At 37.5% G+C, this 25,617-nt stretch overlaps 1 protein-coding gene across 1 annotated transcript; it reads right to left on the reverse strand.

Annotated features, from left to right (window-relative positions):
* Positions 1 to 8,588: 8,588 nt before the first annotated feature.
* vwa10.2 (von Willebrand factor A domain containing 10, tandem duplicate 2) lies at positions 8,589 to 23,872 on the reverse strand. The gene is made up of 16 exons (XM_058782570.1): positions 23,822 to 23,872; positions 22,834 to 23,052; positions 22,285 to 22,557; positions 21,305 to 21,398; positions 20,998 to 21,126; positions 20,699 to 20,885; positions 20,239 to 20,408; positions 19,422 to 19,534; positions 19,186 to 19,302; positions 18,862 to 19,071; positions 18,517 to 18,649; positions 18,217 to 18,369; positions 16,325 to 16,411; positions 10,167 to 10,438; positions 9,733 to 10,026; positions 8,589 to 9,552 (listed from the first exon to the last, which is right to left on the reverse strand). Exons 2-16 carry the CDS (start codon positions 23,029 to 23,031, stop codon positions 9,133 to 9,135), a joined length of 2,850 nt encoding a protein of 949 aa, XP_058638553.1. The 5' UTR covers positions 23,032 to 23,052; positions 23,822 to 23,872; the 3' UTR covers positions 8,589 to 9,132.
* Between the last annotated feature and the right edge of the window lie 1,745 nt (positions 23,873 to 25,617).

Here is a 25,617-nt window from a genome sequence, read left to right on the forward strand (position 1 = left end):
TCTCATTAAAATATGTCTCTGCTATTTATTTGATAGAAGGAAAGCTAGTTTAATCTGTGTGTGTGTGTATATATATATATATATATATATATATCTCAGTATAAGAAAGAAACTAAAGAAAAGGAGAACAAAGTGGCAAAACAAGAAATGGGCCATAGTCAAGTAGGCACCATGTGCCTAATTATTATATCCTAATTAAAGGCACATATGCTAAATAGCGTTGTTTAATATCTTACCCTAATGAATCACTCCCCTTCTCTTGGTATCTTTCTCTTTTGTGCTGTGCTGCTTTGGCGATATCTTCTGATTATGATGAATGGAGAAGTGTCACTATGACACTGCCATTACTCATCTTCAGGGGTGAGACAACCTCGCTGTGAGAAATGTGAGGGAGAGAGAATGGAGGTGGAGGACAGAGGTTTGTTTGGATGTGCTGCAGAAGAGATGGGATATAAACACACAGACTGCCCTGTCCCGTGGGGTTTCCTGCTAAATGGGGTCATCTAGTCCCTCAGCACTTCCATTAGTTAAATAAAATTGTCCTTTAATCTGATCTAATAAAAACAGCCAATGCTGTGAATCAACCTGCAACCATCTGGTAGACTAGAACAAATCAGAAGCAAATGTGCTTGTGTAAGTGTTCTTCCATTTTTTTTTATCCCTTCTACATGTACAGGTGCTGGTCATATAATTAGAATATCATCAAAAAGTTTATTTATTTCACTAATTCCATTCAAAAAGTGAAACTTGTATATTATATTCATTCATTACACACAGACTGATATATTTCAAATTTTTATTTCTTTTAATTTTGATGATTGGAGCTTACAGCTCATGAAAGTCAAAAATCAGTATCTCAAAATATTAGAATATTACTTAAGACCAATACAAAGAAAGGATTTTTAGAAATCTTGGCCAACTGAAAAGTATGAAAATGAAAAGTATGAGCATGTACAGCACTCAATACTTAGTTGGGGCTCCTTTTGCCTGAATTACTGCAGCAATACGGCGTGGCATGGAGTCGATCAGTCTGTGGCACTGCTCAGGTGTTATGAGAGCCCAGGTTGCTCTGATAGTGGCCTTCAGCTCTTCTGCATTGTTGGGTCTGGTGTCTCTCATCTTCCTCTTGACAATACCCCATAGATTCTCTCTGGGGTTCAGGTCAGGCGAGTTTGCTGGCCAATCAAGCACAGTAACACTATGGTCATTGAACCAGCTTTTGGTACCTTTGGCAGTGTGGGCAGGTGCCCAGTCCTGCTGGAAAATGAAATCAGCATCTCCATAAAGCTTGTCAACAGAAGGAAGCATGAAGTGCTCTAAAATTTCCTGGTAGATGGCTGCGTTGACTGTGGACATCAGAAAACACAGTGGACCAACACCAGCAGATGACATGGCAGCCCAAATCATCACTGACTGTGGAAACTTCACACTGGACTTCAAGCAACATGTGCCTCTCCACTCTTCCTCCAGACTCTGGGACCTTGATTTCCAAATGAAATGTAAAATTTACTTTCATCTGAAAAGAGGACTTTGGACCACTGAGCAACAGTCCAGTTCTTTTTCTCCACAGCCCAGGTAAGACGCTTCTGACGTTGTCTCTGGTTCAGAAGTGGCTTGGTAGCCCTTTTCCTGAAGACGTCTGAGCGTGGTGACTCTTGATGCACTGACTCCAGCTTCAGTTCTCTCCTTGCGAAGCTCTCACAAGTGTTTGAATCGGCTTTGCTTGACAGTATTCTCAAGCTTGCAGACATCCCTGTTGCTTGTGCACCTTTTCCTGCCCAAATTCTTCCTTCCAGTCAACTTTGCATTTAATATGCTTTGATACAGCACTCTGTAAACAGCCACACCTTTCAGTAATGACCTTCTGTGACTTACCCTCTTTGTGGAGGGTGTCAATGTTCGTCTTCTGGATCATTGCCAAGTCAGCAGTCTTCCCCATTATTGTGGTTTCAAAGAACAAGAGATACCCAGAATTTATACTGTAGGGATGGTCATTTATTCAAACTCAAATGTAAATATTGTAATATTTTGAGATACTGATTTTTGACTTTCATGAGCTGTAAGCTCTAATCATCAAAATTAAAAGAAATAAACATTTGAAATATATCAGTCTGTGTGTAATGAATGAATATAATATATAAGTTTCACTTTTTGAATGGAATTAGTGAAATAAATCAACTTTTTGATGATATTCTAATTATATGACCAGCACCTGTACATGTAGTCTACCACTTGATTCTAATCGAAGTAAAATGTACAAAACATAAGTTTAATAAAATAGCCTACCTAGAAGATAGAATATGCCATTCCCGTGTAATAAAGCAAATAGGAAATAGATGGGAATTATAGGAATAGGAACAGTAGTCATTCACTAAAAATAACTCATGTTTTGCATTCATTCAAGTTCAAAACTTCCTTGTCCCGTTATTCTATAATTTAGGTTTAAAATGTGCTTTTTTGTAATTTTAGGTTTAAATTCTTTATTGGGCAATGCATAGTCGTATATCGAGCTATAGGCCTATTGTTCATCATACCTTTGGTCCTGTAATGACCGCTAGATGGCAGCAAGGCTCTTATTTCAACAGGATGCCGACGCCTTCTCAAAAATGATTGGCTTTTTACAAAGTCACACGTGATTAACACCTCAATGATACAGACGCTGGCTGTATCCGAAAACTGAAAAATGCTGCCTTCGGTGGACGCATTCCAAGGTAGGAAGGCATTAAAGGTGCAGTGTGTAGATTTTAGCGGCATCTAGCGGTTGAGGTTGCGAATTGCAACCAACAGCTCAGTCCCCTGCTCACCTCCCTTTAGAGATGCTACGGTGGCCGATACAGGGCTAAGATGTGCTAGTCTGAGACAGCAAAGAGTAGCCATCAATGAGGTTTATTAATTTATAACAAAGGTAAATTAAGGAATTATATTTACTTAGTTATTCAATAAATCGATATGTTATTGCGAATATTATTGTTACTTGTTCATTGTGTCAGTGTTTTATTCGCAAGAACAACAGTGATGAAACGCGCTGTGTTTGTCCTGTAAGGGCTACTGTACAAACATGGTGGCGACTTCCATGTAAGGGGACCCGCGGTGTATGTAGATATAAATTGCTCATTCAAAGTTAATAAAAACATAACGGTTCATTATGTAAGGTCTCTACACCCCTGAAAGCATAGTTATGTATATTATATTGTATTTCTGTCAATAGATCCGACTCACTGTACCTTTAAATATGACACACTGTACCTTTAAGGCATTAAGGCATGTCCAAATTCAATGTTAGCTTCAGTTCCTGTCCCCTGAGATGCCTACATCTGGACGATTTTTTGAAGGCAGCATAGATGTATCCTTTGCTGCCTTTGATATCCCACAATCCTGTGCGTTCCATTCTGTCACAGTTAAGATAAAAAAAAAAAATAAAGATGGCATCTGAAAGTTGCGGTTGGTGGTCAGTTTGTGTGTAAATGTACGTTTTTGATAAACGTTTTCTACTTTTGATGTCATTTCTATTAAATATTAACTTAGTTATTACCGTGTCTAGAATAGAATAGAATAGTTGATTTAGGATTTAACATTAATGGCACTTTAAACATATAATTGGGTGGGGAGGGGGAGGGGGTGTTGTGCTATAACAACTAAATTAGCAAAATGTTTCTATTTACTTTATAACACACTGGCTGATGCATCATCCTGCACATTCTAATTTTATATCAAATTATGTTACAGTTTTAAAGTAAATCCACATTGTTCTTAATATTGTTAACAATATCAGAAAAATGTTCACTTAATTCATGACTTCAGTTCCTCTCATCCACAATGAATGGAAACTAATAAGCCTACTAGGGCAACACAAATGGAGAAGGAAACAGAATATGATCCTTTAGCGCTAACAGTTGTAGATCCACTGGGGCTAATAGTTGTCGAAGGGCTCTTTATAGAGGCGAAACATGTGCCCACATTTCCCACCCTGTCCACAGCTACCAGCTCTACTTCCTGAGAACAACAGGAAGCATTATAAGATGCCACAGTCACATTTGTGGCATCCGCACTCATCACATTACTTAAGCTGAGAGAGCCATTGCCACGACTGAGGGACACTCCGGCTATGCCTGTACCATTAATGTCTGTTAAGTTGGCAGAGAGTTCCCATGATGCTCTGCTGCATTCCACAGGACAGTCAGCTTTGATTCTCACTACCTGACAATAGGGATGTGCGATATTGAAAAAAAATGATATCTCAATATTTTTTAACGATAATAGACAATATTTTGCCGAGTGTGTTATTGTGCTGATATCTGACTACCGTGGACAGCTGCAGTTTTTGATATTCTTCATATTCTGTGTGGTCAGTTCACATCAGTAATAGAAATTAATATTTTCCTTAAGTTTAAATTGATTTTTACCTTTTATGGGCATTTTTACTTTTAATTAAGCCTTTTTTTTTCTTTTTTTTTTTAAAGTGTGCATCTTTTGAATCAAATTTTTACATTTAATCAGTCAGTAATAAGACATTTAGGCTGTTACCAAACAAATGAAACCAGTATCAACAAAATTAATGTTTGCAGAAGTTGCATCTGAAGTGGCATTTAATGCAGCTCTGAGGGACATGGAGTGATTTAACCTGCAGTTACAAATGCATAATGTTTTGATATTTCAAACATAATAAATACTAATATTTGAAATTATTTAAAATGAAAAAATACTTTGAATATGAAATTAAAGTAGGTGGCAGCAAGTCACTGTTAACAAGTGAGTCATTGCGACTGAACCGAATAATTTAAACGGTTGATTCGTTCAGGAACTAAACAATATCATCATGTTGCTCAGAGATGCAAAACAGTGCTGTAGCTGTTTGGAATTATTTTTTGTTGGCGAAATAAAAACGTAAGTCTCTTAATATTAACTTATTGTTTATTGAACTGTTGTATAAAATCAATATCACATTAGTAATCATGCTTATTTTTTAAGAAAAAAAATGGCACTCTTCATGTGATTTTAACCATATGAAATTATATGTACGCATTTTCTGCCCCCATATCTTGAATTTTGTGATCATTCTTAATGCATTTTATTAGACTGAATCATGCAGTGAAAGAGCACACTCTAAATGCGCACGCGCCCTAGTCTAGACTTCATCACGTAATGTAAGCGTGCACTCCGTAGGTGTTCTGTTTGGTTTTTGCAAAATACTCGATAATGTCAAATTGCACATCGTTAAAACAACAATTACGTTATTATCGCAGACCATATATATCGCACACGGTACAAACCATGCATGAAACCACAAAACAGTTTCAATGCCAAATAAGACAAAGTATGGTTGGGGCTGGAATGTAGATCCGCATTTCTACAGTAGTCTTTGACATTATAGTGTTTGCATGAAACTAAAACTTACTGTTTAATGACAGCTGTGCAGTAATCTGTCAATCAAACTACAATACATAATCTAAACAGCATTAAAAATAGTCAGCATATTAGACAGGATCATTAATCACCTTCCTGATTATTATGAGAGCTTCTAATTGCCCAGTGAACACAATCTCTACATTTGTGCTGACTGAATTGGAAATGATTCTGCCATTTTATTTCAACGCCTTTCATCCCTTTTCAACGTTCGCTTTTTCGTGTCCAGTGTAGACACGGCGTTAATGTCTCATTTTAATTTGAAATCTTCTAAAGCACAAAACAGACATTCCAAAAACACAAGATGGCAGTCGCCATCAGAGAAAGCGCCATCAGAAGAACCTCTGGGGCCACTGAACTTGTGACCACTGGGCAATGGCAACGTTTTAACGGCTACAAGGACTGACAACACTGGAGGGTCCGTCACCCTGGATGCCAACCCGAACGCCTTGAGACCTTTGCACAGTCAGTTATGGTGGCCGTGATAGCTGAGGTATCTGGTGGCTATGGGTCGAGACTCTGATGTGGTGGTCATGTTGTACTAAATGCACATGTAATATTCACAAAAAGAAATCGGGTAACACTTTATTTTGTTGTCCATGTTACAATGTAATTATACACTTAAGTAATGAGTAATATTAATTAACTACATGTACTTATATGGATAGGGTTAGGATTATGGTTTGGTTTGGCTTAGGTTTACTTGCATGTAATTATGCATAATTTTTTGGTATTATATTAGTTAGTACATGTAACATGTATGACAAGGACACCGTAAAATAAACTGTTACCAGTTTCCAAATTAGTTCATACTCATATTTTTTCTTACAGGTAGCGTAAAGTCTTTGCCCCGGGCTGCGTCACGACACACTTCCGCCATCTTTCGGAGGAAAGCTGCCTCAGTGATTTGATGATGGGTGAGGGATCCAGCAGCAGGGAAGATTTTGAATGCTGCAGCCTGAGGGGGCTGAAATAGAGCCCCCTGGAGGAGAAATACAGCCACTACAACCAGTGAAACCATTGAAAAAAATCTATACGGGAATGAATTAGTTTCTTACAAAAGTGATCTGCGGGGGTGCCGCTATGGGGAAGGGATGGTTATGTGGGTTGGCGCACCTCAGTAAAAATCACGTTCCGGGCCCCCCTTGTCAGGCTCTTGGAATCGTCCTAACCTTATGATCCATTTTCATGAAAAATTCCATATTTTCCTGTTCTTTCCTGTGTCTTTAAGAATTACCCTAGTAAGTGGAATAATGTCTCAAACCTACAGATTAACTCATCCATTTCTGCAGTCACTGTTATCTGTCTTTTAATTAACACAAAACACATGCAGTGCATCTGAATATATACACATTTTAGTTTAACGTGTAGTTCTTTTTTCTTATCAAGTGTTTCCATGTATGGTGGTTAATTACAGTCATGGCCAAAAATATCGGCACCCTTGGTAAATATGATCAAAGAAGGCTGTGAAAATTAATCTGCGTTGTTAATCCTTTTGATCTTTTATTTTAAAAATTCACAAAAATCTAACCTTTCATTGGATAATAAGAATTTAAAATTGGGGGGAAATATCATTATGAAATAAATGTTTTTCTCTAATACACATTGGCCACAATTAACAGCACCCTTTTATTCAATACTTTTTTGAAACCTCCATTTGCCAGTTTAACAGCTCTACATTTTCTCCTATAATGCCTGATGAGGTTAGAGAACACCTGACAAGAGATCAGAGACCATTCCTTCATCCAGAATCACTCCAGACCCTTTAGATTCCCAGCTCCATGTTGGTGCTTCTTCTCTTCAGTTCACCCACTCATTTTCTACAGGGTTCAGGTCAGAGGACTGGAATGGCCATAGCAGAAGCTTGGTTTTGTGCTCAGTGACCCATTTTTGTGTTGTTTTTAAGGTTTGTGTTTGGATATAAGTCAGTCACTTACTGATTTTTTATCTGTTGGTATTTGATAGAATCCATAATGCCTTGTGTCTAAACAAGATGTCCAGGACCTCCAGCAGAAATATAGGCCCACAACATCAAAAATACAGCAGTATATTTCATTGTATACATGGGGTACTTTTTATCCCTGTGTTCACCAAACCCATCTTGAGTGTTTGCTGCTAAAAAGCTATTTTTTTTGTTTCATCTGACCATAGAAGCCAGTCCCATTTGAAGTTCCAGTCGTGTCTGATAACTGAATAATTTCTTGAATTTTTCTTGAAAACCTCCAGAACAACATGTGGTGATGTCGGTGCTGTTTGACAATTTGTTTTTAAGGTTTTCTGACCCCGAGACTCAACTATTTTCTGCAATTCTCCAGCTGTGGTCCTTGGAGAGTCTTTAGCCACTCAAACTATCCTTCTCACCGCGCATTAGGACGATATAGACACACGTCCTCTTCCAGGCAGTTTCGTAACATCTTATATTGATTGGAAATTCTTAATTATTACCCTGATGGTGGAAATGGGAATTTTCACTGCTCTAGCTCTTTTCTTAAAGCCACTTCACTAATTTGTGAAGCTCAATTATCTTTTAATGCACATCAGAAATATATTCTTTGGTTTTTCTCATTTTGATGGATGATTACGGGAATTTGGGCTTTGTTTTCCCTCCTATTTATATTTCTGTGAAACAGGAAGCCATGGCTGGATAATTTAATGTTCATAATCACCCTGGAGTGCTCAAAATTGTGAATATGGGAATATACTTCAGAGATATTTTACTCATAAGAATTTCTAGGGGTGCCAATAATTGTGTCCAACGTGTATTTGAGAAAAACATTTATTTCATAATGATATTTTCCCCCATTTTAAATTCTTATTATCCAATGAAAGGTTAGATTTTTGTGATTTTTTTTAAAATAAAAGAACAAAAGGATTAACAATGCAGATTAATTTTCACAGCCTTCTTTGTGTGCCGATATTTTTGGCCGTGACTGTATATGTACTGCTGTCTATGCAACAAATTGCCTCTTGAGGACTTAAAGATTGAAAGTAAGTGGTGACCCATCAAAACATTATATATTTTGAATGATACACCCATTTCAGGTCTTGAATCACCTTAGTGAAGCAATAGAGGACTTTAAAGCTAATAAGTAGCTGAGAGAAAAAATGTGAGAGAAAGTGTCAAAGTTGTCAAATGGTTAGAGGAAATAAACAGCAAGGACGATATATTTTCTGTTTTATTTTAAAGTATACTTTCAAAATGTAATAGTAATTGTCTTTTAGTAGAAATGTCTAATAAAAATGTATAATAGTATATGGTCAGAAATGTCTTAAGTAAATTTAACATTAAACAATACCAAATGCAAGAAAAAAAAAAAAAAAAAGATTATATTATCCTGTAGTTTGCCAGAGAATAATGTAGCATTTGCTGGCTCTGTTTGTATAATTTTTTATCCTTTTACATGTCAGCATGCAAATGTTAACCGTCTTTCACAAATGTAATGAAGGAATGAAGTTTGACTTCATTCCCTACAGCCTGCTGCTCTTAGTTTCTGCACAGTCATGAAACACTGACCATGAAACAGTTTTAAAAAAGAAAATCCACAATGTTCTCAAGGGGGCATCTTCCCCATCTTCCCCATTTCATAAGAGCATTTTTCCATAATAACTGATAGGGAGATAGAGCATAAATCTAAAGTTGTTACTAGCAGTTTGTAAAAGATACTCAACAATAGTGAGAAATTAAAGACATCAGAACAACGTTGACTTAATTCATGTCTTCAGTTCCTCTCATCCATACAGAAAGGAACTTAATAACCCTACTAGAGCAACACACATGGAGAAGGACACAAAATATGATCCATTAGAGCTAACAGTTGTAGATCCACTGGGGCTAATAGTTGTCGAAGGGCTCTTTATAGAGGCGAAACATGTGCCCACATTTCCCACCCTGTCCACAGCTACCAGCTCTACTTCCTGAGAACAACAGGAAGCATTATAAGATGCCACAGTCACATTTGTGCCATCCGCACTCATCACATTACTTAAGCTGAGAGAGCCATTGCCACGACTGAGGGACACTCCGGCTATGCCTGTACCATTAATGTCTGTTAGATTGGCAGAGAGTTCCCATGATGCCCTGCTGCATTCCACAGGACAGTCAGCTTTGATTTTCACTACCTGACAGACAGGGCTAGAGAAATCAGTGACCTTCCAAAAAAAAAAGAAAAAATAGATGTTAATCAAGGTCAATGAACGGATAAAATGCTAATAATGTTTGCATATAAAACACAAAGGCAGAGTTATGCAGAAAGCTATATATTCTCCTCAGTGGATGGTAAATATCAATAATATATACTCTTGTTTTTCTGCAGCTTTCATAATGGCTACCTTAGTCATGACAGTGAACCTCAGTGCCACGTAATTCGAGTCACCGGTCCCTGGATCTTCTGCTTCAATGGTGAGTGTGACATCCGTCCCTGACTTTGTGTTGGAGGGTGCAGTTAGAGTTATGATTCCTTGAGCACTTCCCACTGTCCCCGTGTCCAGAGAGCTGGGGAAAGACACACTGAAGCTGCGGTCCGTCCGGGATCGGATAGTGTAACTGCCCCCTGTAGCATTAGTGACCAATGTAAAGTTAAGAACGAAAGGGATTCCAGGTTCTATAGTGCTGCTTGGTTGGGCCTGAGAAGGGATATGATTAATATGGTTAGAGATATTGCCAGTTATTTTGCATGTCTCACACATATTATTTTCATAGGTTTTGCAAATTCCATAAAAGTCACGAGTTTTCATTTTTGGATGAACTGGCACGTCAGGCTCACCGTGATAGTAACTCTAGAGCCTTGTTGCCGGGTGGGTGACTGTCTCTGGAATTGAATAGGCAAAGATCGAGTTGAGTCATTTAACAGCCCTTTGAGCTGCACCACAAACGCCCACTCTGGGATTCTGTCTATGTTGACCAGGAAGTCTGTTCCACCCAATGATTTAATGGTTCCATTAACAACATCAGATCCTGAAGCTTCAACTAGAAGCACGTCAGTCACTGTTACTGAATCCCCTCCGGTCACAGAGACAAACAAAGTAGCGTTCAGACCTGAGCAATCAAAGAAGCATTTTGTTTGTTTCATTCACATTGATGACACCTACCTAAATAAATAAATAATAATACAAATAATTGTTCGTGTATATACACTCCCGATCTTTAAGAATTTTTTTTCAAGAAATTCATACTTTTGTTCAGCAAGGATGCATTCAATTGAACAGAAGTGACAATAAACATTCATAATGAACATTCTATTCATCAAAGAATCCTAAAATTACATGCATTACTGTGTTGAAAGAAAAAAGAAACCCATATAAAGTGCTGCTTGAAAGTTTGTGAACCCTTTACAATTTTCAATATTTCTGCATAAATATGACCCAAAACATCATTAGATTTTTGCACAAGTCCTGAAAGTAAACAAGGAGAACCCCATCAAACAAATAAGACAAAAATAATTTCTGTCAATTATTTAATGAGAAAAAAATGATCCATTGTTACATATATGTGTGTTGCAAAAGTATGTGAATCTTTACTTTCAGTATCTGGTGGTGTAACCCCATTTTGCAGCAAAAATTGCAGATAAAGTTTCTTGTAACTGCTGATTAGTCCTGCACAACATCTTGTAGTTTTAGTCCATTCTTCAGTACAAAATTGTGTAGCATTTGGACCAATCAGACACAGCTATTTGTTATATTTAAGAAATAATCTCTAATGCCCCCCTCACCCAACCAAAGGGCCAACTATGAGGGTCTGTGGACCCTTCCCCCGAAATGCATCTAACACCTCAGAAAGGCAGAACTGGCCTCTGGTTCCATGGCAACTCTGATAACACTAGTTTTATTGCTCAAAGGAATGCGGGCAGAGCAACTCTCACTCCATTTCCCCTTAGGAAAGAAACATAATGTCCGTAAAAATGGACTCTTCTCTAATTAATTCATAGAAAAACCTTTCTTTGAATGAACCCACATATCCTTCAGGTCATTGTGTATATTGTTACTGTTCTTGTATATATTGTCTTTGTATTGTATACTGTTTTATGCATGCTTATGATAGAACCAATCGTTCACCTAACATTAACTATAGCATGTTTGGTCTGTACGAATTTGTATTTGGATGATCTAATTGAGAGTGTATATTAAATGTTTATACCAATGCAACATATTAGTGTTCTAAGAATCTTTAGTAGTTTTTGAATCAACCTCAGTTGAGTCATAATATGCAAAATACCATGGTCTACGACAAAGAGTCGTAAACTTTCCCTCCAAAAGAAAAGTGAAAGTCACCATTAGCTCTTTGACTCCCCAGGGGTGTGACCTCCATAGGGTTTAAAAGGCCTCACTTCAGTGACCCGCATAGCTTTTTAGTCTGTTTACTCGTCTCCCATCCCCTATCCATCTTCTGGTTGCTAAGTCCCAGGGCTGGTGCTACCACGCCTGGCAGGCCTCGACACAAGCCAGTCTGCGGTTCTTTCAGATACTGAGAAGATGAGGATGTGAACTAGAAATCTTCTGTACCTTAAGTTTGAGCCAGGCTTCGGCCTTGACTTTCCATTCATCCAAGATCCTAGGATCTCATCTGATGTCTCTCTTAGTTCTCTCATCAACTTCATCTGGGAGAAAACTCTCCCGATCACCACCGGGCCAGAATAACATATTTTGGATGCATCCTTCAAACCCGGAAGAACTTGAAGAACTCCAACACCACCAAACCTTCAAATCATCAAAACTTTCATCCGAGACTGCATCCGGACAGCCAAGGCAATGCAAGTATCGTACATTTAACTAAACAAAACAGAGGTTTAGTATAAGCAGTAGACCCCGTTGTAAAACAGCACTGATGGTTTTTAACTCAGGTGGTTCTGACTCATTTTCCATAACTGCATTCTCTGGTTTCCCTAATGGCTTCATTCATCCACTTTAGCTCCCCTTTTGTATGTACGCATGAGTGTATATAAGTTTGTTTGTTTGTTAGACTAGTTTCTGTTAGTGTTTAGTTTATTAGGCTGCGCTGTCTATTTTTGCTGCACTAGCAATAAACACATTGAATAGAATGCACCATAAACATATTTGCCAACAGAATCGCAAAGTAGATTTTAAGCCAGTCAACGAGTGAATTACCCACTGCTTTAAAACATATCTGTTGGACATTATTCAAGTTAAAAGCACAAAAGCAGGCACACAAACACGTTTAGTATTGTTAAACCTTAATGAAAATGGCCAATTAAGCAGTTTATATTCTGAAATCTATTTCTTGGTTTTGTTCTGTGTGCATTAAATTACATTAGGATGTAAATGGACCTTTTCCTGACATAAATGTGAAACACTGAGCTGTGGATCAAGGCCCCCCGCAATCTCCGCCCATGCAAAACAGTCTCAAACTATGATTACGTTTCTTATAGAGATCTGCACGGGACGGATTTTTCTGTCCCGCTCCCGCAAGATTCTGTCCCTCGCCCGCCCGCTCCCGCAAAAAATATATCTTATCTGGTCCCGCTCCCGCCCACATAAAAGTAATCTATATGGATTTTTTTCAGTACATCGAAAAATATTTTACATGAAATGGTTCTGTAATATCTCCTAAGCTTCAGAACATCCCAGCATAAACGCTCCCGATAAAATATTTGTTATTTAGGCTTGTCAGCGTCCTACCTCCTGTAGTTTGTCTCCATGCTTCTAGAGGTCCCCTGTTTTATCCTCTGCCTTAGTTCTTCCTCGTGTGGCCTTTTTAGCATCATCCAGGTCACCTGTGCCTTGTTTTCCCCAGTGTATTTAAGTTGTGTATTTTCACTTGGTTCCTCACTTGGTTTTTGAGTCTTTGCCCTGTGTTTCCTGCCTGGTCTCGCTAAAGCCTCCCTAGCTACCCCAAGTAAGGTATCCTGAGTTCCTTTCTTTGGTTGTTATTGTTCTCTGGTTTTGTTTTCTCCCCTCGTGGAGTTTTTATTTTCTCATGTGGTTTTTCCATTGTTTTTGCTGTTGTTAACACCTCAGTCCGAGAAGAACTTTTGTTGTATTTTTCTTGCAAAGACTTTTTTAAAAATAAATCTACATTTCCTGGGATACTGCCTTAAGTGTTTTGTTTGGGTCCAACATTACCTCCTCTTCTTCCTCCTCCTCCTCCTCCTCCTACTCCTACTACTACTACTACTACTACTACTACTACTACTACTACGCAGTGGTAGATCTCTTAACCACCACACCAGAGACCGGAGTTCAAGCCCGGCACGTGAAAAGGCAAAGTTTCAACATTCACAAACCACTGTGACATTTGTAACAGAAAAGAAAGCATGGGTTGCTGAGGGAACAGTTTGGCATGGCAGAATGCGAGCAGCGCTTCCCTTATTATCGATCTCATAAAGCTCTGTTATAACACAATAAACATATGCACAATGAACCTTTCACAATGTCTACACTTCATGTGTTAAAATGAGAGGATTCATGAGCACACAATTTCAGCACTGCGGTGATGGTCATTGCTTTCCAGAAAGTAACAGATGAGTCTGTGATTGGCTACATTGCGCAACCCTTTAAACACGTGTTATAAATAGAATATCTGCCTAGCTTCTGCATGTTAATAATTTTAATGTTAATATTATTTGTGACCCTGGACCACAAAACCAGTCATAAGTGTCAATTTTTCGAAATTGAGATTTCTAAATCATCTGAAAGCTGAATGAATAAGCTTTCCATTGATGTATGGTTTATTAGAATAAGACAATATTTGGCCGAGATATAACTATTTGAAAATCTAGAATCTGAGGGTGCAGAAAATCTAAATACTGAGAAAATCACCTTTAAAGTTGTCCAAATGAAGTTCTTAGCTATGCATATTACTGATCAAAAATTAAGTTTTGATATATTTACGGTAGGAAGTTCACTAAATATCTTCATGGAACATAATCTTTACTTAAAGGAACACTCCACTTTTTTTGGAAATAGGCTCATTCTCCAACTCCCCCAGAGTTAATAAGTTGAGTTTTACCGTTTTTGAATCCATTCAGCCGATCTCTGGGTATGGCGATAGCACTTTTAGCATAGATCATTGAATCAGATTAGACCAGTAGCATCGCGTTCAAAAATGACCAAAGAGTTTCGACAGTTTTCCTATTTAAAACTTGACTCTTCTGTAGTTATAACTTTTCATTTTCCGCCGGTCTTAGTACACGATATAACTACAGAAGAGTCAAGTTTTAAATAGGAAAACTGTCGAAACTCTTTGGTCATTTTTGAACGCGATGCTACTGGTCTACTCGGATTCAATGATCTATGCTAAGCTACGCTAAAAGTGCTATCGCCAGACCCGGAGATCGGCTGAATGGATTCAAAAACGGTAAAACTCAACTTATTAACTCTGGGGGAGTTGGAGAATGAGCCTATTTCCAAAAAAAGTGGAGTGTTCCTTTAATATACTAATGATTTTTGGCATAAAAGAAAAAATTATAATTTTGACCCATACAGTGTATTTTTGGCTATTGCTACAAATATACCCCAGCGACTTAAGACTGGTTTTGTGGTCCAGGGTCACATTTGTTCTTTTTGCTTTTGTGCAACAGATAAATAACAATTTATATGTTTTAGACATTTTATGTTTAGATCATTTCTATTTTGCGGGAGTCCCGCGAATCATTTTATTCTCCCGCATCCCATGCACACACGAGTCTCTTCCCGCCTGCACCGAGATGGTCCTCACTGCAGAACACAATTTCCAGGGGGCGTGGTTGGATCTAGATCCAACTCATCCCACCATACATATACCTAAACCTACCCGTCTCCACCCACTGATACCTAAACCCACCCATCCCCACCCCTAAACCTACCCATCTCCACCCCCTAGATGTAGATCCAACCCCGCCCCCTGCATCTTTGTTCTGCAGTGAGGGGCTACTGCCCGCACCCGCACTCACTCATCAAGAGTTGTCCCACGCCGCACCCGCTGCTTTGGGTCCCGCGGTACTCCTGCAGGAGTGCAGGTCTCTAGTTTCTTATGCTGGAATGCAGTGTGTTCTTTTCTCCAAACATAAATCAAAAATCTCATTTAAAACAAAAAGTTCTATATTAGCCTCATCTCTCCACAAAACATTTCTCCAATAGTCCTCTGGCTTGTCCACGTGATCTTTAGCAAGCTGCAGATGGGAAGCAATTTTTTTTTTTTGAGACCCTTGGTGCAGAATTTCAGCCACTATGAGCCAGTCCCACAATGAGCTTTCCTTAGGACGTGCCATTTCTGTGTCTGTAGCTTTAAATGCTAATGAGAAGGAGAGAGGTGGGGCAAGGTGGAGGGTGGGTGAGTGGCCTTAACCAGCTTGCACCATGCGCTAATGTTGACAGTGGATGTATCGCAATGGCTCGTAGACACGCAGTCCTTCAAGCTTTTTAGTTTGCCCCAGAATCTGATCCGGATAGAGAAGCACTGGATGAAGAAGTTGCAACTCAGCAGCTACAGAAGGATGTCTCCGAATGGTTAGTTTAAAATATTGTGTCTGGATACGGTACTTTAGTTGGTTTGTTTATGTATGCTGTTACAGTTATTATCATGTAGCTAATGCTAGCCATAGGCTCGGATGAAGGAACTAAAAAAATACTTCGGTGTTCATTTGTACATCCAAACACTGAGCAACTGCCATGCTTTGCTCGTTTGCAACTTATCGTATTAGAATGATTTCTGAAAGATCATTTGACACTGGAGTAATGGCTGCTGAAAATTCAGCTTTGCTATAGTAAATTACATTTTAAAATAGAAAATAGTTGTTTTAAATTTGAATAACATTTCACTTTTTAATAGTTTTACTGTATTGTTGTTCAAATAATGTATCTTTGGCGAACATAAGGTGAATGTTCTCCCAAAAACATTAAAACTACATTTTACCAACCCCAAACCTTTGAACGGTAGTGTAACTCTTTAGTAATAATCAAGAAATATCAAATGAAGATGTCATCATACCCATGAAAGGACGATTGGCTTTCGGTGTGAAGTCACCTCCTTCTAACCGTTCCACAAAGTTAAAGAGAAAGTTCACAGAACTCTGACCTGTAATCACAATTAAAACACAGTGAAAGTAGCATCACTATTGTGAGACACAACAGTGATTGGAATGTTCCAAAGGAAACCTTTTCAGCTTTTATTTCTCCCAAAACCATTGTTTGTTGTAATTTGTTCTAAAAATTAAAAAGTGGGATGATTCACACATTGTGCAATTGAAGATTTGATTTAAAAAAAAATACAATAACAAAATCTCAATGGTTTACAAATACAACCTGATTTCCGGAAATGTTGGGTCGTTTTTTAAATTTGAATAAAATGAAAGCTTAAAGACTTGAGCCAATATTTTATTCACAATAGAACACAGAGAAAATAAGAAATGTTTAAACAGAGAAATGTTACACTTTTATCCACTAAATGAGCTCTTTTAAAATTTGATGCCTGCTACAGGTCTTAAAAAAGTTGGCACGGGGGCAACAAAGGGCTGAAAAAGCAAGAAATTTTGAAAAGATTCAGCTGGGAGAACATCTAGCAACTAATTAAGTTAATTGACATCAGGTCTGGAACATGATTAATTATAAAAGGGATGTCTTACAGAGGCTCTCCAATCTGTGAAAGAGTGCGTAAAAAGATTGTGGAATACTTTAAAAACCACGTTCCTCAACGTCATATTGCAAAGGCTTTGCAAATCTCATCATCTACAGTGTGTAACATCATCAAAAGATTCAGAGAAACTGGAGAAAACCTTGTGCGTAAGGGACAAAGCCAAAGACCTTTGTTGGATGCCCGTGGTCTTCGGGCCCTCTGACGACACTGCATCACTCATCGGCATGTTTCTGTCATTGACATTACTAAATGGGCCCAGGAATACTTCCAGAAACCACTGTCGGTAAACAATCTGCCGTGCCATCTACAGATGCCAACTAAAGCTCTATCATACAAAAAGGAAAACATATGTGAGCATGGTCCAGAAGCGCCGTTGTGTCCTGTGGGCCAAAGCCCATTTAAAATCGACTGTTTCAAAGTGGAAAAGTGTTCTATGGTCAGACAAGTCCAAATTTGACAGACTTGTTGGAAATCACGTACGCCGCGTCCTCCGGGCTAAAGAGGATAGAGACCTTCTAGCGTGTTATCAGTGTTCAGCTCAAAAGCCAGCATCTCTGATGGTATGGGGGTGCATAAGTACATACGGTATGGGCAGCTTGCATGTTTTGGAAGGCACTATGAATGCTGAAAGGTATATAAAGGTTTTAGAGCAACATATGCTCCCCTCCAGACGACGTCTATTTCAGGGAAGGCCTTGTGTATTTCAGCAGGACAATGCAAAACCACATACTGCAGCTATTACGACAGCATGGCTTCGTAGTAGAAGAGTCTGAATTGGCCTGCCTGCAGTCCAGATCTTTCACCTATAGAGAACATTTGGCGCATCATTAAACGAAAAATACGTCAAAAATGACCATGAACTCTTCAGTAGCTGGAAACCTATTTCAGGCAAGAATGGGACCAAATTCCAACACCAAAACTCCAGAAACTCATAACCTCGAACGTCTTCAAATTGTTTTGAAAAGAAGAGGAGATGCTACACCATGGTAAACATGCCCCCGTCCCAACTATTCTGAGACCTGTAGCAGGCATCAAATTTGAAATTAGCATATTGTGTGCATAAAATTGTAAAATTTCTCAGTTTAAACATTTGTTATGTTATCTATGTTCTATTGTGAATAAAATATTGGTTCATGTGATTTTAAATTCTTTTAGTTTTCATTTTATTCAAATTTAAAAAATGTCCCAACATTTCCGGAATTCGGGTTGTAAAACAAAACATATTCTGGCACATTAAGCACACTTACCAGTGACTTTAAGGCTGTAGAAGCTTATAGAGTTAATACTGATCTTCCATTTCCCTGTCTGGTTGTCAGAGTTGAGTTTTACTCGCTTCAGATTCCCTACAGTCAGGATGCTTCCCAGAGGACCATCTGCCTCTGAACCTGACTGAGACAACCCTGAAAGACAGGGGAAACACAGCTTATTTCAAACAGTGATTTTGGCATCTTGTTTCCTGTTTCTTGTTCTTGTTTTTTTTTTTTTTTGCTGGACAAAATAAAACTCACATCTCACTCATTTACAAACAATGATCAAGGTATGTTTACCTGTCGGGCTGTAGATGGTGAAGACTGGAGAGTCTCCAGTGACATACACAGTCACATTGGACAGAGATGGATCTAAGACAAAGGAAAAGTTTTCTGCGATGGCTGGACTTCTCACCACCTGAAGAACAGTGACCTTGAGGAAACACAGATATGTTTTCATTTTGTTGCACTGATTCACAGAAAAATTACCAAACACCAAATTGAGGGACAATATTGCAAATATTGGTGTACATACTTCCTATTCTTATAATTTTTTTTCTCCTATATTAAATATGTTATAGTAAGAATAAATGGATAGTTGACACACACACACACACGTCATCATCTGTCATTCTTAAAACATACTGGGGCTGAGGTAGATGCATCTGTAATGACTGCAGTGGCTTGAGACAGTGTAGCTTTTGTGACCTCTATGGTCTGTCCACCAGAAACATGAGCCAGATCTCTGTACAGCTGTATTTCTGACAGAAACATTGATCTTGATGTAAAACGTTGAGATTGTGAGACATCCCTTTTTCTCCGGGATGAGAAGGGGTTAGTCAACATGAAAGTGACCTGGATGGCATGAAGAAAAAGCAAATAAAAACACAGAAAATTGTCATTACAGACAATTCAACAATACTTCAGATTTTAGCAGCAATGAGATACAAGTGATTTGCAGGCACTTACAGTTGACTTGGTGCGTTCAATCATGGCCTGAACGGTGCTTTTTAATTCTGAGTCCTTTGCTGCAGCATCAGTGAAAACAAAAATGTCTGAAGATGGAGGAGCTCCTGCTAATGCCAACTGGAAAAACAAGATCACAGCACCTTAACATTATTATAATTTCTCAGTCTGGCTTTACTGTGATATCAAATCTTTATCCAGCTCAGATATTCACAATATATGTGTGTGTGCACACACACCAGCAGTCCTGACAGGCACATCTCTGGTAAGTCTCCACCACCAGCTGCTGAAAGGGACTCGATTCTCTCTTTGAAAATATCTGCATTGTCAGTCCTTGTCAGAGGTCCAAAATCTGCATGAGACACAATCACAGAATGTTATAGTAACAATGTTTTACATAATTTTACTTAACTTTTTTTTTTTTAAAAGTAAAAAAAAAAGAAATATTATATACATTTGTGTATTTATATATACATATACGGGTAAATATACAGTACACACACATATATTATATAAACAACAAACTTATATTTTGGATGTAATTAATCACGATTAATTGATTTGACAGCACTAATATCTTTATATAATTTATTTCCACTAACTCTTGTTCAGCTATCATTCAGATTGGAAACATTGCATGTGATGAAAGGCATATACATTTTCCTTTAATTTATTCCATCAAAATCAAATCATTCCCAGCTCATTTTTATGTTACGTTAGATTCGGACATGAACAAAAGTGATGATGCTTGATTGGGTGAATAGTTTGCAACCAGTTTGATGCATTCAGGCTCATTTGTGCTCAAATTCACAATGGAATTCAAAAGGGAATTCACAATATTAGCTACATAATACAAATTTGTAGTCAACAGAATATTCAGTCTCATGATATTTATTTTCACACTGTTGTCACTGTTTTTGAAGAGGGACTGCTTCCTTTGCTTTTGTTGGGGTGTATATATATATATATATATACACTGTATATATATGTGTGTGTGTGTGTGTGTGTGTGTGTGTGTATGTATGTATGTATGTATGTATATGATAGTATGACTACCTGGATCATTAAATGGGACTAGAATGTATTCTGAAGGTTCTTCTGGTGTTCCTCTCCTGCTGTCTATGATACTGAAGGACACTCTCTTTGCCTCCTCAATATCATCAGACATGCTGCCAGTGGTGTCAATCACAAAAGCCAGAACTGAGGTCTGACTGAGGCCCACCAATCTGAGATAAAGAAACAAAACTGTCTAAACTAGGATAACAGTATCAGTGCTAATAAAAAAAAAAAAAAACTAATCCGCATCAGCAGATTATTTTTGTTCTAATTAGGCAACTTTTTTATTAACCTATTTTTTTCCTGATTTTTCTTAACCAAATAAATGTACAACATTACATCCTATATAATTCAGTGTTAGTCAATCAGGAATTTGAATTTAACTGGACAAAAGCCTAATCATTTATTTTATTACAGAAGAGTCCAAAATTATGTGTGGTGTAAAAGGAAGGTCTCATACCGAAGAAAGGCTTGGTCGCCTGTGGCCAGTCGGATGTCTTGCAACACTTCCACAGTAGCGTTGATGGCCATTTCAGCAGCACGCTGGTGAAGGAAGCCATGATCTGACCTAATGTCATCCTTATTGATGCCTCCAGTGGGTTCTCTTGAACTGGTTCTGTCGAGAGAGCCACCATGGCTACACTTGCCTGAAAGAAAATTACGCGAGTGTCGATTTGTGATCCCATTTCCAGCATCCTGTTGTCTGTGATGATTTACAGAGGAGATCAACATTACACATGGGATGCCAAACTTCCCTACCTGCTGGTTTGGTGGAGGAGATAACACCGAAATATCCTGAGGTTAGTTTCTTTTGCAGCAGTATTTCTGGGAGAATGTTATCTCTGCAGTTTGACCCAGTGCAGCTCTTGCATGTTGGTGTGTTGGGGTCTAGATACACAGATAAGAGATAAAGAAAAAAGTGTGCAAGATTATGCCATATTTATATTGTGGCATATGGCATATAAATATACATATATTTATATGCCATAATATATATTGTCGACTAGTTTCTAAACACACAGAGAGTGTGGAAATTGTAGAACTGGGTAATTGCATTTTGTTGTACCTGCTAGATTGTCGAGAGGATCTTCGGGTTTGATCAGTGTGCTGAAAGGAGAAGAGCTTCCCAGTTCCACCCAGTTACTGTGGCTATAGAAATCCTGCATGCAAACATAAACTATGTGAAAATATCACGTAAACTAATGAAAATATAGATTTTACTTAACGAAATTAAATATATTAGTCACCTTACATTCATTTATGATGCACTTATTTCACTCTTTTTATTCTTTTATTAAAATTTGTGATAGAAGTGACAGGCATCTTCAGACGTCTGTGCACCAAACTGTTTGAGAATTGGCCACAAGGAGGCACCATAATAAGCGAGTTATTGTTTATACTTACTGTATATCGAAGAGTTCACCCATCTAAAATCTCCAGTAAATTGTCATCAAAATTTGCAATTGGCTACATACATAAGCAAAAAATCTTCTGATAGTATATATATATATAATTTTATTTTAAAAAAATGCTGGTAATATTATAGGTTTATTTATTATTTATTACAAAACAAATAATATTATTCAAAACTCAAGTACTGAGACGCTTTGTGGTTGTCAAACATAGCTGAACATGCACAATAGTTCATTTGCTGCGGTTAAACTACACCTTTGTGAATCTGAGAAGAATTGACTACAATAAAAATAAAAAGTTAAAAAATCAAATTTAACCAAAAAAGTTACAAATACCTCGTTGACTAAAATTGTTCTGATAACACTCTATCATCTGTTTGCAGATGCCACTTAATTTAATATTTTGTTTTCTATTAAATGAAATCCGAACATTGTCATTTAAACCCGATAACACCTTGAATACAATGTAAGTAACTAAATGTGATGTAAGTGTCATTAGTCATAACAAATGTAATGTACAAATATAAATGCTGGTATAAGACAAGCTTGAAATAAAAAAATAAATAAAAAAAGATTCTTATGTTTCTTCCTATAATACTACCCCTTCCTACTACAATCTCCATTCATAACGTACCTGTAGAGTGTGACATAGAGCCCCCAGTGTGATCTGCGCAGAGATATAGCTTTCCTGCTTCACACTGGCCTTTACTGCAGCCAAACCTTGGATAATGAGATCCCGACCCTCACTGAAAGCCTCATTATCTATGTGATGTGCCTCACTCAGTGCAAAAAATAAATCTACAGCTGCATTGCTTAGATACATTTCTTTTATAGCTAAATAAAAGAGAGCAGAAGATGAAGATGAGCAGGCTTTTTGGACAGCATATGGAGTCAATCTGTTGTTTATCTGGATTGAGGAGTGGAAAGAGAATATTGTTATTTTTTATTTATTTATTTTTTTCAACTTGAGTTTTTCAGTTCAGTTTTCAGTCTGTGTGTAGCATAACTTGGGGAGAATTATCAACTAAAATTTGCAGTTTCATTCATTCAAATTCATATTTGAGGAATTACTATAATTTGTTGTAACAAAAATGTGAAAGTCTCTTCAAAGAATGTTAATCACTGATGTTTGACAGAAAAAAAAAGCCAATTTAGTCGGTTCACTCCCATGTCTTTTTCTTACAGGCAGTGTGAAGTCTCGCCCCTGGGCAGTGGCTATGTCACGACACACTTCTGCTGTTTTGCGGAGGATGGCCATCTGAGTGATTTCTCGATGGGTGATGGAGCCGTCCTGAAAGAGAGGTTTGAATGCTGCCACCTGGGGGGGTTGAAACAGGGTCCCACAGAAGAGAAATACAGCCACCACAACCAGTGAAACCATGACTGTCCACAAGAAGCGTTGCTGTGGAAAAATTCACAGTTTGAAACTTCAGTCCCTTACCAGTCAAGAAAATTAAAACAAAAAATCACCATACAGTTTTTGGAAATGTTATGGTATTATCGAATTAAATATGCACAAATGTTCATACATTTCCATAGAGATCTGAACACTGGATAAAGCCAAAATAAAGGTTGAAAATTTTGTTTCATTTTGTTGACATATTAAAATCAAAAGTACTAATCGGATTCTAGTTATCTCTTTTTACATAAATCAGAAAATACTGTCAACAGCCAGAAAAAATAAAAATAAATAAATAAATCACAATGTTTTAGGAATACAGTGTTGTGTAAAATCAGGTGAATGATATATCAACAAAACCCCTCTGTAAAAACCTTCAGAATATAGACAGGAATATAAATGTCAAGTTTGGCTTATATATCTTATAAAAAACTCATTTTAAGAAAACTGCTTTTAAAATATGTATTATAATTAATCTACAGAAGCAAATAAATAAAATGCAATTAAATAAACACTTAAATGTGTATTTTGAATGTTTTCACTAGTCTGAAACAACACTTTATGAAAAGCCAAATAGCTCAAAATCTCGAAACTGACCAAAGCAATGTTTTGCCTGTAGTGTCCTGCCCTAAATTTTAATAACTGAATACATTATTTTTTTTATTAGTTAACATTTTTAATCTTTAACTTGAAAATTCTCATAAAATATTACATATTATACAAATAGACAAATATTATAAACAAAAATTCAATTAGACAATTGTTTGATTACCTTTTCACAGATTTTGCGTGTGTATACTGTAAATTATTCGCAGCCTCTGTCGGTATATTTATACACCTTCAAACACGTGATGAATGTCAGCGTCACATGTACTTTTTAAGTAAATAATGGATTGCATAAAGACAATTCTTTCCGTAAGTGTGTGTGGCTGTAAGAATGTCAGTAAGGAAGATTTACTTCCTTATTAAACACTATTGTTGATTGTGCCCTTTTCAAATTGTGTACCTTGTGTTTGATTTAACCATAGCAAATACTGCTTGTTTCCTTGACAGCAGTTAATGACCCACATGTTATGGGCAAAGTTAGTTACACGTTGTTATGCATAACAATGTCTAACTTACTTTGCCCATAATAAACTTTCCCAGAACCTATTTCAGTATACATTTTAATAATATTGGTGGTAGATCAAGATTCCCAATAGTACACATAATTGTATTTATTTAATTCTCCCAAACTGTCTAAAACCATATAATTTATAATCACTCATGTAACAGAAGTTCAGTGAAGCCTCTGAGCCAAGTAACTCAATAGCTTTCACTTTCAAACTGAATGAGAGTGGAAGCTATTGTAAAAAGCAAAACCAATACATGAGCTTACACATTGCCGATGCCCCTTATGTGAACTTTGTCTTTAATAAACAGTGTAGTATATTCTCTTGATCTTTTTGACTATGAAATCACAACTTAGCCACAAACTAGCCCCAAACACACCTGTTCACATACAACAGAAAGTGAAAGTTAATTTTCAATAGTAAACCTTAACCTTTATTCTTTAAAGGGGTGCTTTACTGCGATTTCACTTTTTTCCTTTTAAATAGTGTGTAATGTTGCTGTTGGTGCATGAACAGTATCTGCAAAGTTGCTGCGCTGAAAGTTCAACGTAAGCAGAGATATCGTCTTTTAAAAATCAGGAAGTTTAATGCCTACAAAAACGACTCATTTGGGACTACAACGAGATACTTCCCGGGTTGCATACGTAAAAAACCCATAAATTTGCATCAACCCCTCCCTCCGGAACATGCCAAAGAGGGGGCAAGGCCATGTTCTGCGGCTTTGTCGAAGAGGAAGAGTTATAGTGGAGAGTTGTAGTCATGCCGTCGAAACCGTGTTATTTTCACCCAGCTGTCAGGTCTGTGTTCGGGCTTCCTACGGATGCTGTAGTTCGTCAACAATGGTTAAAATTTATGTTTGATTATGTTCCTGACAATTATAATCCTAATTTAGCTCTCTGTGCTGTGCATTTTACGGAAGACAGCTTCCAGAATCTACACAAGTTCAATGCCAGATTCACACAGAAACTATTACTAAAACATGGAGCAGTTCCAACTTTAAAAACAGAGGCAGCAGTTGTTGGGCCACAACCTGTAAGTAAGATTTAATAATTTTAAATGTATTTGCACGTATAATTTCAGACGTAATGTTTTAGTTTTATCAAGGACGTAAACAAATGCCAACGGGTTTTAGTAGCCAGTTAGTTGAATGATGTTTCGTGTGTCTATGACAAACGCATACAAACATTTTGGACCCGAATTTGTAATTATGTACTAATTTTGTAAATGTATTTTCCATGTATACTTTATGACGTAATTTTTCGATTTGATCAAGAAACACAAGCCAACGCTGTTTGGTTATAGTAGCCAGTTAGTTCGATGCTATTTTGTGTGTATAAGACTGTACAAACTTTAAAAAATTGTATGTAATCACAACAGCAAACTTCCATTCAGAAACGTTTAGTAAGAGCCGTGCTTGTGGAAGTTCTGCTTGACTCTCTTCATTACCGCTTTCTGG

The sequence above is a fragment of the Onychostoma macrolepis genome, chromosome 01 (genome assembly GCF_012432095.1).
Source record: "Onychostoma macrolepis isolate SWU-2019 chromosome 01, ASM1243209v1, whole genome shotgun sequence".
Lineage (NCBI taxonomy): Eukaryota > Metazoa > Chordata > Actinopteri > Cypriniformes > Cyprinidae > Onychostoma > Onychostoma macrolepis.